The sequence below is a fragment of the Acomys russatus genome, chromosome 10 (assembly GCF_903995435.1).
Source record: "Acomys russatus chromosome 10, mAcoRus1.1, whole genome shotgun sequence".
Lineage (NCBI taxonomy): Eukaryota > Metazoa > Chordata > Mammalia > Rodentia > Muridae > Acomys > Acomys russatus.
This window is the reverse complement of record NC_067146.1, coordinates 67,925,395-67,939,772: the sequence shown is the minus strand read 5'-3', so window position 1 is coordinate 67,939,772 and position 14,378 is coordinate 67,925,395. Positions and strand designations below refer to the sequence as shown.

At 46.7% G+C, this 14,378-nt stretch overlaps 1 protein-coding gene across 1 annotated transcript in view; it reads right to left on the bottom strand.

Annotated features, from left to right (window-relative positions):
• Positions 1 to 5,985: 5,985 nt before the first annotated feature.
• Scrn1 (secernin 1) overlaps positions 5,986 to 14,378 on the bottom strand; it is a 62,918-nt gene continuing 54,525 nt past the window's right edge. The window contains exons 7-8 of the mRNA XM_051152340.1: positions 10,414 to 10,594; positions 5,986 to 6,808 (exon numbers count right to left, since the gene is read on the bottom strand). Coding sequence (XP_051008297.1) covers positions 6,650 to 6,808; positions 10,414 to 10,594 — 340 coding nt within the window. The 3' untranslated portion in view covers positions 5,986 to 6,649. The remainder of the gene's footprint in view (positions 6,809 to 10,413; positions 10,595 to 14,378) is intronic.

The window sequence follows — 14,378 nt, the reverse complement described above, 5'->3', positions numbered from 1 at the left end:
TTGCCCCTACACTGCTGGGACAGAAGTGAAAACTACTCCAGAGTGGCTGAGGAGATGTCTCTGGCAGTAGACTTCCTGCTGCCCAAGCACAAGGACCTGAGCTCATGTCCCAGGACCTACATAAAAGCCGGGCATGGGGGTGCATGTCTGTAACCCACGTCCTGGGGAGTTAGGTAGACTTAGCCGATCCCAGGAAGGTCAGTGGCCGGCCAGCCTTCCCAAGTCAAAGAGCTGCAGGGTTAATGAGACCAAAAAGGACACTTGTTGTTGGCTTTCGGGCTTCTACGTGCATGTACACACCTGTGCCATCATACACACACACACACACACACACACACACACACACACACACACACACACACACACACACACACATTTTAAAGCTATTTAAAAGCAGAGAGAAGGAACAATCAGAAACCAAAAACAGCAAGGAGCAATCTCAGGAATCTGGCCTAGCAGCTCTCCCCAAGACCTGTTGCTGAGCCTTCCCCTCCAAGTTCAAGTGGGTACATTCAGTTCCCACCCACAGTGTACAAGCTGGGCCCTTGACCGTGAACTCACATGTGGAGGCGCCCCGGCCACCCTGGCCTACCCTCACATTGCAGACTGTGACTTTCCCAGTGTCTCGCCTGTATTTTGTATTTATTGGTGTCTCCTGCTGTAGATTCACTCCTTTGTACCTAATAAACTTTAATAAGTGAGAATATTTGTGGTCTTCTCCATGCAAAAACCCATCTATGATCACCAGTACTGATCTAAACATTTTTTGATTGACATATGATGGCTACACACGTTTCTGGAATACGGTATGAGGCTGGGGTCCAGGAATACAATACTAACAGTCAGACTTGAGTACTCAGACACATTTTTAAGACTATGGGGAGCTTAAACAAAGGACAGAAATTTCTGGAACACCAGGAACAGCACCTTTAAAATATATTTGTTTATTTATGTGTTTGTGTCTGTGTGTAGATGCCAGGTGTATAGATGCCTGTAGAAGAAGGTGTCAGGTCCCTGGAGCTAGAGTGACAGGTGGCTGTGAGCTTCCCAACAGCTATGTTGGGAACTGAACTATGCATCCGCTGGTCCTACTTTGCCCTGTCCCAGAGCACTGTGTCTACTTGCCCTTCCTTGCCAACACAAAGAGGCCTTTCCAGTCCCTTTCCCAGAGCAGCAGCAGTCTGTTTCAACATCAGGCTTTGTAAACGCTGTTAGGTTTACTGAACTAGTAACTAAAACATGCAGCTGTGTGTCTCTTGGCCTGCACTTGTCTACCTTAATTGGCCCATCACTGGGGACCCCGGGCACCAAGCTCAGTCTCTCTGACACAGCTCTCCTTTTCCTTCCAGGTCTATTTTCAAGCCTTTCATCTTTGATGATGTAAAACTTGTCCCCAAAGCATTAAACAGTTACCACTTAACCACTGCAGCAGTCCTCCGGCCCCCTGGGAAATTACTGTTGTTGTTATTTTGGAACACCAAAAGTGCCAGGGATGGGGGGAAGCTTCCCATATGCATTTTAAAAATAGGTAACAACAGATATACCGGTTTTATTACTACAGTACGGTCCAAGTGTGTCGCTTATAAATTCTGCCAATATGTAGAAATAGGGAAAGTTTGTATTTTTAACTATTTATTTTGCAGTACTAGGGATTGAACCCGGGGCCTTCTGCATGTAGGCATGATCTCTATGGAGGAAAGCTTCAACCTAAAGCCCTTAGTTCCCCGCCGCCCCAACTCCTTGCAAGTCAGCAAGCCCTGTCAAGTAGAGTCCTCTCCTCTCACCTCCATGCTGGTGTTTCTAGTGGATGCCAGAGCCTGGAACAGGGGAGAAGAGGTTCATCTTCGAGGGGGTGGGGGTGGAGGAGCAGATTGAGGCTAGATTTGAATGGCAAACAAGGATATGAATCTCAAGTTTGGGGGATTAAATTACTTAGGTGTGTCTCAGTTTCCTCATCAGCCAAATCAGGGTGTAAATGTGTACCAGGATGTATAGTGATAAAAACACACTATCAGGCCTGAACACACACACACACACACACACACACACACACACACACACACACACACACACACGCCTTTATATGACTAATTCAGTTTGTCCAACACAATGTTCAGAATGTTCCTACATATCGTAGCATGTATCAGAATTGCTTTCTCCTATTCTAGGTGAATAGCACTGCACTGCATAGACGCACCACATTATGTAACCATCCATCCATTTATCTACTGGCAATTGAATAAGCTAGGAAGCTGACCGATCAGGCATCTTTTCCAGGCCTTGATTCCAATTCTTTTGGTACATACTAGGCTGTAGAACTGTTGGGTCATATGGTAATTTATTAGGAAAACTCCATATTCTACTATGGACAACCATCTTCATTTCTACCAGCAACGCGCGACGTCTCCAGCTCCCCAGGAGCCAGGTGATTCTTGTTGCTGCTGTTCTCACAGCTGCCGCTCCAATGGAGCTAGTGGCATATGGTTACAGTTTGGGGTTTCTTTTGTTGTTGTTGTTTTGGTTTTTCGAGACAGGGTTTCTCTGTATAGCCCTGGCTGTCCTGGAACTTGCACTGTGGGGCCAGGTTGGCCCAAGCACACAGAGATCCATCCGCCTCTGCCTCCCGAGTGCTGAGATTAAAGGCGTGCGCCACCATGCCATGCCTTTATTTTTAAACATCAAGTTTGTCTTCAAAGTGGTACAAAGTGTAAGGCCCTGCCGAGGTGACTGAGTTTTCTAAAGATTCCAATTACAAAAACATGATCCTTTCACGCTCTCGTGTTGTGACTGTGGTGACAACTATGTTCATGAAACGCAAACAAGAGGAGACTCCAAGCACTAATTTCAATGCTTTTATTGTACACTTGCTGCATTTAAAGACACTCCCGAGGGCAAGCACTGGTTAGGGACATCATTTGATTTGTAGCTATTTGTACAAAAGGCTGTTAAGATCATGTAGTCAGTCTCTCCCGCTCCCCCATCTCCAGGAAGCAAAAGTTTTCTGTTACACTGCTCCAGCTATGACATTTCAGTTCTCACAACATGATTAAAGACATGTACTTATTGATTCTAGCAAGAATTCTGCATGTGATATTCCAGGATGGTTGGCCTCAGTCTGGTTAAAGACATTTTGACATGCATCATAGAACAGGAGGCAGGACTCCGGTGCCTTGTGGGATGAAATGCCATGGCTACGGGAGGCACAGGAGAGAGCTCGGATGCCTGCCCGGCACCTGCCCCTCCTCCACCCTTGGTCCCTCCCCTGTACTCCCTGTGTTTTTCCCAAAGCTGAACACTCAACTGAAGATCTTTGCAATAAAAGAATCCAGCGAGAATGATTTTAAGATGCACACACCTGACTGCCCTGAGGGCCTCCCAGAGTGATCTAACCTGTATCAACGTGAGATGACATTAGTTTGTGTGGCTGACAATCATTTTTTATAGCTACTGATTTGCCTGATAGTAACGGAGCATCACCACTGAGCTCTAAGAGGCACACACCTACATTGTTAGCGTGTGAGGCTGACTCCTATGAACACTGCATCTCGTGCAGGACTAAGTCTCCACAGCTTTTATCAGATCCCTATTCTACCACAGCTTCCAGACACCCCTAAGATTGATAAAAGATTACTTTACTAGCATGTCCACTCAAGTGTCTGTTCCCAGCTATGATACTGCTTTCACTCACTGGACAAGACTAGCTGGCTTATGTTACCTTCTATGGGGCAGGTGGGGGCGGGGGAGGGCAGTCTGTCCCTAATGGTCATGACTTGTTACTGCACAAAGTTTGCTCAGGATTCCCTATCCCCGAGGCTTAACAGATATAGACCGGTCTTCTGGGAAGTTCTTTACAGAGTGATCATAAACACTCCATTTGAATTTCATCTTGAGTATCCACTTTCTCCATGTTGTTCAGAAAAGTAACCCCTGGTTAAGAAATTACCCACAGAAGAAGCAAAGAGAAATCCGTTAGGAGCATTTTAAGACAAATATTCTCCTACAGTTGCCTACTCAAAATCCAGTATTGTTTCTGCTGTTAATTTACATCAAGTCACTAAAGTCCACGCAGGAATCCTACAGATTCCCTACTCGCCTCTTGTCTGTTCCCAGCCCTCCCAGTGAGGAAAGCCTGGGTTCTCAGCTTTTTTTTTTTCTTCTGATTTTTTTATTGATAATATTCATATAACGTCTCAGTTGTTATCCCATCCCTTGTATCCTCCCATTCCTCCCTCCCTCTCGCTTTCACCCTATTCCTCTCCCCTATGACTGCGACTGAAGGGGACCTCCTCCCCCTGTATATGATCCTAGGGTATCAAGTGTGTTCTTGGTAGCCTGGTATCCTTCCTCTGAGTGCCACCGGGCCTCCCCATCAAGGGGACGTGGTCAAAGATGGGGCACCAAAGTTTGTGTGAAAGTCAGTCCCCACTTTCCACTTAACTGTGGAGAATGTCCTGTCCATTGGCTGGATCTGGGTAGGGGTTTGATGCTTACTTGCATGTATTGTCCTTGGTTGGTGCCACAGTTTGAGTGGGTTCTCAGCTCTTATCCATTGTTGGGAAACCCTTACTGCCTGCCAGGTTGCCCACAGAGGGCTACTGCGCCCTCTAGTGGTAAGAGGACAACATGGTTGAGATGTGCAATGCTCTAAGGATGAGGATTGGCCTTTCTCTGTGCTGCTGGCCTAATAACAGAAACAGCCACTGTGTTTTCCAGTGCACACTTGAGTCATGACATCAAGTTGGCACAGCCATCTGCAACCTTGGAAAAATTAGTAAAAAGAAGGTCGTTGTGTCATTTACTTTCACTAGACTTCTAATCAAACCCTGAATCAACTTGGCTGTCTCAGGCAGGTCAGATCTGATAGCTGGACTCAAAGGTGGAGGTGAGACCAAACAGAGAAATCACAGGATGGCTTTCTGCATCAGCTTACTTAAATAATTCAGCAGGTGAGGTTGGACAGGCAACTACTTTCCCTTCTAACCTCACCTTCTTCCTTTTGCATCTGCCCTGCGTTACCTGTTACCTTTTGTTCATCAGCAATACATGCCAGAGTCGGCCTCCCCAAAGCTCCTAGTGACCACCATTTGGTTGTCATGAATTTGTCTCATCTCTTGTGTTTTGCCATTTGTTTATATGTGGAACTTACAAAACAGTCAGGAAAATGGCTCACAGCATACATATTTCTTCTCTCTTAAATGAGGGTTGGAAGAGAAACAAGATTTGTCCTAATAAAACCTCTGTCCTGCATATTGTGGAATGAGAGCCCAGGTCCCTGCCAGCCCTCACAGCCCATGATCCTGAGGCTAAGAAGAATCTGGGGACCCTAAGCCATGCCTGAAATCACTCGCTGATGAACTTTCTCTGTTTGTTCAGCCCTGTCAAGAATAAGAACGTAGAATTAAGGCCCCGCAGTACATCCCCACTAAGCTGTTCCTCTAATCTATTCTTCTGGCAGCCATCTTGATCCCCTTGGCCCCTTTAGCAGCGGAGAATGGCAGTGGATAAGCACCCAGATCTCTTTCCCATTCTAGACCTCAGTCCACAGGCAGCTGCTGGGCAATGGGACATAAGAACTAAGTGGGGGAGATTCTGGAGGTCACGTGTTCAACACAATGATTTGTGGGGTCTAGCTAACCACGCAGTGGGTGGGGCAAGCCTGACTGCTTTGTAGATAAATGTTTCACAGCTTTTCTGCCCTCTACCATCCCTGTCTTCCTCACATTCTGGTGGAGTCCCATCCTTTTTGCAAACACAATGATGCTGGAAACAAATGAGTTTCCTTTCAGTCTCTGCTGAGACAGAGGCTCCTCAGAAGAATCAGCTACACTCCAAGCAGTCAAGAGTGCCCCTTTCTTTCCTTCATTGGCTGAGATCTGCAGTTGTGTGACTTCTGCCTGGGCCATTTAATGAATCATATACAAGTTGCTGTCAATCAAATCCCAAGACATTTCTACACAGGGTCAGGTCATCGGGTGGGTGCAATGCTGGGTGGGGAGGTCCAGCTAACATGTATGCACAGTTCTCCTGCATGTGGAAACAGGTCTGCTCAACTGTGCTTGAGCGCAGCTCACTGAACACAGTTCCTTCAGACACCACTAACACTGGGGCAGAGGTGGGACTGTACCCAGGGGTCCTCTGTTCTTTCCCGTTGCCTTTGTTTCCCAAAACAGACCTGCAAGGACTATGGAGCTACACACAGGCTTGTGCTCTGTGAAGGGAAGCTGGGGCCTTCTCCCCCATCTACACACACAAGGGCCTTTGGTATGAAAAAAAAAAGCCTTTTGTTAACCATGAAGAAATCAGTATCTAGAGAGGGCTCAGGGCCTTCATGGCTCTTGTCTTTCCCACCAGCGTGGCCCTGCAGCCTCGTCCAAGGCTGAGGGAACTCTAGTTCCTCCTAAGAAGCTAAGGTGTCCATTGTCACTGAAACACAAGAACATCTTCAGGCCCACAGCTTATCACACAATGGAGCAAGAGGCAAGTGGGATCGCGTTACATAGCAAAGGCGGGGTTGCTTTAGGCGAACAGAGGGAACATTTAGACACAAGGAGGCCACGTGGTAACTCTCATTTTACTCAGACAGAAGAGCATTTCTCTGCTGGTAATTTAGTCGGGTGGGAAGTTTTAAGTCAGGGCGAGGGTGCTTACATCACTTAAAGAACTTCATCTCGGTGTCCACACAGTCATAGAAAAGGTCCCCCACCTCGGCAGGGTCCGGGGGCTCAGGGCTGCTTAGGATTTCTTCCATGGCTTCCAAACCTTGCTTCTCCAACTCCAGCATGGTCTTCCTCAGCGTGCGGCCCTGCTCCTGAGGAAGGACACAGTCATGAGGAACAGTGTGCACCATGACAGTGGACATGGAGAATTCAGGGTCCAGCTGGCTTCCTACCCTCTGTACCACCTACCTCCTCCACTGACCCAAACCACCATGACAGGCATTGCTCTAGAATGTGGCTGCCTCGCCAGCCTGCTGGGGACACTTTCACAGCCACCAGGTGTCTGAGTTCAGGATAAATCCTGGCTACTGAGTAGTCAGGATGCACTGGCCTTTTGCCCTGTGTTTCCACCTCCCTTCAGCCATATGCATCACTACATACTCTCTCAAGGAGGATAGCCTCTCCCCATTGCTCAAGTGACTCTGCCCTGCCTCGACGCTATCCCCTCCCTCAACACTGTGTCAACCCGAGCCCATCTTCAGACCTCTGTGGGAGGCATATTCCTCCACAGTGCAATACCCTCTTGTCCCTGCCATAAGCTACCATCTGTGTTGTGATGACTGGCCTACAGGGCTGTGTCTCCCACCACATCATTACCTCCTGGAGAGGAAGAGCTGGGCTTGTGTCTGCCTTCCAATGACTGGGGCAGAGTACGCATTCTCAAAGAGATTGTCTATGGAAGGGATAAAGGGCTCAAATAATAAACGTGCCATGTATATCCCCCAGTCACTCTACCTCCATGATGGTAGTTTTACAGAGGGCCAAGGCTTCATCTCAAGCTGGCAGATAAACTTGATAATATCTAAAAGTCTCCCATGTGAAACTGGCTTAGGCAGCAGGGAAGCTACAGGGTCGCGAGGGTCATGGAGAGTGGCTGAGGCACTGTGAGAGGCCACCGGTGAAGATGCAGCCTCCGGTTCAGTGAAGAGCAAAGCATTATAGGGGACACTGGCACCAGTGTCTGACCACTAAGGACAGCAGCAAGTATGGAATGGAGTTGGCCTAAGCCTGTGACAAGTTGGACGTGAGAAATGGAGTTGCCCAAACCCTTTGGAGCCCCAAAAATTGTGAGTCCCAGATGTCACACCAAGTCTGATTTCCAATGCTGGATGTCAATTTTGCTTTGATTTGACTGCAACTGTGTCCTGGGTCGTCTTCTTCTTTTTTTTTAAATAAGAACTGTGTAACTTATTCTTCTTTTTACGGGGCCCCAAGTGTAGTCATAGTCCTGGCTGTCTTGGAACTTGTTATGTAGACCAATCTGACCTTAAACTCACAAAGATCCACCTGCCTCCATCTCCTGAGTGTTGGGATAAAAGGTGTTCACCACCACATATGGCTAAAGTATTGGTATTTTTGCTGGAGAGATGGCTCAGAGATTAAGAGCACTGGCTGCTCTTCCAAAAAGTCCTAAGTTCAAATCCCAGCAACCACATGGTGGCTCACAGCCATCTATAATGAGATCCAGTGCCCTCTTCTGACCTGCTGGTGTACATATAAGCAGAACACTATGTACATAATAAATAAATAAATAAATAAATAAATAAATATTGGCATTTTAAAAGACGTAGGGACTTAGGAAGTTATACCATGCTTTATATTGTGATGCGTACATGAGTTCATGAAGCTGAACGAGAAAGGAGAGGGCATGTATTTATGTGTGAGGTTGGTAAGGGGGTTAGTTGTGCCAGTTAGTATATTTGTCACATTGGCACAAGGTAGGGTCATCCGGGAAGAAAGAACATCATTTGGGAAAATGGCGCAATCAGTCTGGAATGTAGGCAAGTCTGTGGGGGGATTTTCTTGATTCCCAGCTCACTGTGAATGTGGTGAATAAGGGTCCACACCACACTTTGCAAATGGCCATGGCGTATATAACAAAGCAGGCTGAACAAGCATGCAGAGCAAGCCAGTGAGCAGCACTCCCTCATGGTCTCTGCTCCAGTTTCTGCTTCCTGGCTCCTGCTTTGAGCTCTGGCCACAGCTACTCTCAACAGTAGACTGCGATCCAGACATGTAACCCCAATTGCTTTTGCTCGTGGCATCTATCACAGGAACAGAAAGCAAATTAGAGTAGTGTGGTTTGTGTGTGTGTGTGTGTGTGTGTGTGTGTGTGTGTGTGTGTTTGTTGCATGTGCACATGTATAGATGTGCACACCTGTACACACACATGCAAGTGGAGGCAGGAGCATGTCAGGTACCCTACTCCACTTACTACCTTAAAACGCAGCCTCTTGCTGAGTCTGGAGCCAGACTGCTGACTAAGAAGCCCGAGCAGCCCTCTTTTCCCTGTACTCCACAACACTGTGGTTACGGACTTGCACAGCCATGACCAACCTTTTACATAGGTACTGGGGAGTCCCAGCTTAGCTCTTCATGCTGGCATAGCGCAAGCACTTTTGCCTACCTAGCCGTTCCTCTAGCTTCTGTTGTTGCCTTTTAAAATCCTTTTTAGATAATCAAAATAATACTAAATATAAAAATATGGGGGCTGGAGAGATGGCTCAGCAGTTACGAGTGCATACTGATCTCGCAGAAGGCCTGAGTTCAAATCCCAGCACCCATGTTGAGCAGCTTACAACTGCCTGTAACTACAGCTCCAGGGTACCTGACACTCCTGGCTTCCTTGGACACCTGCAATCACGTACACAGAGACTCAGGAATAAAAATAAATCTAAAAAAGAAAATGAAGTATATGCACCAATTTATCTAGAGACAAGTCTTTCCTTGGGGACAGCTTAGACCTGTAAGAGTTGTGAAACAAATGGTGGGAAAAGTGGACAAGGACTGATAAACACACTCCTTCATCCTTCTCCTCTCAAAAATAAAACATAGGCTTGGCTTTCCCATAAAGAGTCTCCACTAGGGCTGGAGAGATAGCTCAGCAGCTAAGAACACTGTCTGCTCTTCCAGAGGTCCTGAGTTCAATTCCCAGCAACCACATGCTGACTCACAACCATCTATAATGTGATCTGATGCCTCCTTCGGGATTGCAGTTGTACATGCAGGCAGAGCACTGTATACAGAATAATAAGTAAATAAATATTTAAAAATAAAAATAAAAAGAGTCTCCACTAATGACTACTGTGGCACTTGCTGGGTGCCAAAGAACACCAGGGAATTTTCTTCACTGAACTGATATCTCCTAACTTTATTAACCAAAGCTTTTCAAGTATAACAGTTGTATATAATTGGTATAACAGGAATTATTTCTAAAAGCCTGGGGACTTGAGAATCTTTTCATTGTTGTTTTATCATGATAGAATATTCATAGCATAGAACCTACTTTTTTTAAATGCATTTGAGCATGGAGATTTTTTGCACATTCACACTGTGATACCTCAAGTTCGTACCACTTTGGAGCACTTACTGTTTAGAAATGGCACCGGACCAATTGCATATAGTACAGTTTTTCTCCCCCAAAAGTACACAAAGATTTCAAATAGCACACCTCTGTTACTCCAAGATTAACAGCAGATGACAAAGTGGCCATCAGCCTGCTGCATTCCCAGTAACTACAAAAGCAGGGCCTTTGCTTTGTTTGGTTTCAGGAGAGTTGGTAGGAGAGAGAATATCTGCATTGTCTTTTCTGAAACACAGCCCTCAGGCTAGAGAAGAGAGATGTGCAAGCTAGCTGCCTCCCTGTCTCCTTTCTCACTGACATCCACCATCCTCCCTGGACCTCCTCCAGAGTCACCTGGTCACTCTCGATGATAGCACGTGCCCACTCATGAGCCTTGTACAGCTCGTGCCGGCGGTCTGGCTTCTCCTGGAACCGAGGTTCCTTTTTGGCTGGGTCATCGTCACCAAAACAGGGCGACTGTGCTTTGGGGACAAGTTTTATGTCATCAACAAAGATGAAAGGCTTGAAAATGGACCTGGAAGGCAAAAGGAGAGCTGTGTCAGAGAGACTGAGCTTGGTGCCCGGGGTCCCCAGTGATGGGCCAACTGAAGTAGACAAGTGCAGGCCAAGAGACACACACCTGCATGTTTCAGTTACTAGTTCAGTAAACCTAACAGCACTTACAGAGCCTGATGTCGAAACAGACTGCTGCTGCTCTGGGAAGGTGATAGGAAAGGTCCCTGTTCACTGGCAAAGAAGGGCAAGCAGACACAGTACTCCGGGACAGAGCAGAATAAGGCATGTATTTGAATTGAAAAGAGGACCATCCCTTTCTCTCCTGGGAAGGCAGTGGTTTTTGGTTTTGATCTTAAGGATCTACCTTCTTGGAAAAAAAAAATCTTTGAAGTATCTCATAGACTAGAGGCGGGCAGATTAAGATAATATCTGCTGAGCTCAGAGGCCCCTGAGGGGACATGAGCAGAGAAACAGAAGGCTGCCTGTGTGAGAGACAGTGTTGAGCAGAGCAGGTGGCTGATGCCTCCTGCTCCATTCGGCTCCTATTCTCCTGGCAGAATGAGTGCATCCCAGAGGAAGTGGCTGAGTCCAAGCCCATGTGCACATATGCTTGTGCATACCTGCGTACACATCACACAATTACACGTACACATCCCAAAGTAGCCGTGCATATAAAGAACTGTACAGGATGAGAGACACCCACAGCTGACAACAGCTGGATGGAAGAAGCCTTACTCTTCCCCTCCGCCCGCCTCCACACCCAAAGGAAACATTGCTGGGACAGAGGTGCAGTTCTGGCAGATAGGATGGGGCCATTTGCAATAATAACAGAAGATGAGCCCCTCATACTATGGACTGTGATGGATCTGTGTGGTCTGAGCTTTTTCTTCTCATCCCAGTGTGCCCACTTTAAGAAGCCACGAAGGAGTTAAAAGTGAGCCAGAAATAGTAACACCCTTAGCAATGCATACGTGGGGCTTAGGCAGCCAGAGCTCCCTTGCCATTGTGCCCCACAACCAGTTAGTGAACCCTATGACCTGAAAAGAACTAGGAACCAATCATCTCTGCTGCCCTGTGTTCCTGGCCGTGCAGCAGCAACATCTTTCAGAGCCCTGGAGGTGGCCCTGTCCTGCTGAGCCAGAATCTGCATTTAGCAATGTCTGAGGAGATTCATAATATCTAAGGACCAGGGGACACTGCCACGGGCAACATTCTGGTAAGTGACCTCTAGATTTGTTTTTTGAGGCTATAGTAGGAAAGAGAGCTCAAAAGGGAGAGAGACACTTATCTCCTTATCATGACGACGTGCAAAAGTAAGACCCAGGTTCATTGTACCTGAAAGCCAAAGGCAGCGGGACCTGTGCAGCCGAGCTGGGTGAGCGAGTGCTGCTGGTTAAGAACAGGTGTCTGGGACTCTCCTGTCCTCTCAGGGATGCTCACATTTATAAAAGATGAGTCTGCCTGAAATTCTCAATGAATTAATTAAAAATGAGGGAACAGGCAAGCTGGAGAGATGGCTCAGGAGTAAGAGGGCCTGAACTCAATTCCCAGCACCCACATGGAAGTTCACAGCTTTCTGGAACTCCAGTGCCAGGGCAACAGATGCCATGTTCTGGCCTCTGCAGATATGTGGGGCACAGATATACATAGAGGTAAAACACTCAAACATACTTTTAAAAACTAATTTTTTTCTTTTTTTAATATTTTATTAATTTATTCATATTACATCTCAATTGTTAGCCCATCCCTTGTATCCTCCCATTCCTCCCTCCCTCCCGCTTTCTCCCTACTCTCCGCCATGTCTGTGACTGAGGGGGACCTCCTCCCCCTGTATATGCTCATAGGGTATTAAGTCTCTTCTTGGTAATCTGCTATCCTTCCTCTGAGTGCCACCAGGTCTTCCCATCAAGGGGACATGGTCAAAAATGGGGCACCAGAGTTCGTGTGAAAGTCAGACCCCACTCTCCACTCAACAGTGGAGAATGTCCTGTCCATCGGCTAGATCTGGGTATGGCACCATCCAAGGACAATATAGGCAGTAAACTTCGAACCCCTACCCAGATCTAGCTGATGGACAAAACTAATTTTTTAAATGAGGGGGAAAAAAACAAACAGAAATTCTCAAAGAACTGCAAAAACAGAAACAAAAACCTGACCTGTTCCTCAGCCCTATCTGCTATACAACCCAGCGCATGCCACATTCGGCTATGCGGAGCCCTTGTTCCCCATCCTGACTGCTGGATGTAAAAGATGGGCTAGCACAACGTTTCAAGCTGGCCAAACCAATTTTGATTATCTCACAAGGGAAAAGGGGGGGAGAGGAAGAAAGGAGTGTGTGCCCACTACCCATAGATATCCAGACTGCTGTGTCAAGGTTCCCCGGTCTCTGACCACACAGTTGTCATCGCAGTAAGCCCCCACCCTACCCACAGGGCAAGCAGCACTTGGTGCATGTGGTGCAGCAGCCCTCTGGCAGGCACAGCTTAGGGCTGTACCAAGCAGAGTCAATGACAGACAGTTCTGGCCTGGGTGCTAAGGCCTTGGGCAGAAAGCTACAATCTCACAGAATCGCTGAGGGGCTGAGCAGAGGCCCCTTGGGAACAGTTCTCCCATTCTTCCATTCTCACTGACCCTGAGAGCACTGGATGTTCATCTGTAACATGCTACCTCCTCAGTTCACCAACTTCCACCCTCTACCACCCAAAATCCAAGGGGGAAGAGAGAGCTCTTCACTGAGACACCTGCCCGCTTACTGTTCTCTGACAGACTGATCGCATGGCAGGCCACTATGAGGACCAGGCTGGGCAGCCCAGCAGCTCTAACTCAGTGAAACAGGAGGGGCAGACAGCTGGACAGAGGTCTGGAATGGGAGTGAATAACCTCTCTGGATCTGGCAAGATGGGAGGCCAGTGAGTTTCCTCTTCTTCTCAAGTGGACTGAAGTGATAGCTGTGGTCTCTTCCAGCACCTAAAACTGTTCCACTGTCTCTGTGCCTTTCCTTGTCTCTTTCTATGAGGCATGCAAACTTGTGACAACTTCAGTAAGGTCATGCCACCCGTAATCTTTATCATCTGTATCTGATATGTAGGGAAAAATGGAGTAAAATTTAGGAACTTAGTATAAGGTCAGTCTCCTCCTCTACCACCACCTGCTAAATGTGAAGTTAGTTTGCCTAGCAATGATGTCAGGCGCCAGGTAACTTCTCTAAGGCAAAAGGGTACCATATAGTTAGCCTTCCCAACTAGTTTTATATTTGAAAACCAAACACTAAATATGTGTAGGTACCCATAATGTCTGGAACAGCCAAATGCTTCTCCGGATCTCCTGATTTCTTTTATGGTCTATAAAAATGTCAGCATCCTCATCAACTAAAAATATGAGGCATGAATTTGTGCTCGAAGGTAAACTTGAGATTGGATAAATTATGTAAATAATAAAACTATATAATGATAATTATAAAATGCTAAGAATTATTGCCAATAATAAATTGCAACTAAATGATTGTTTATGCTGACTGAAGAAATATCTGTCCCTCATGTTTGGTCATCTATCTGTATCCTGGCCTATGTTCTGCAAAGAAAATGTGGAGCACTTAGAAACTTGCAAACATTCTACGGTTTTTCCAATCTTTAATGAAAGGCACACTTATGTTTCTAAATAGATAAGGGCACACTAGCCATCTTTCCATACTTGAGCCTCAGATGGCAACGTCTTCCGAATACTTGAATGAATGTTAATTAATGCCCACAGAGATAAAATGACTTGACCAAGATCACATATCTAGGCAGTGTTGAAGCTGAAAA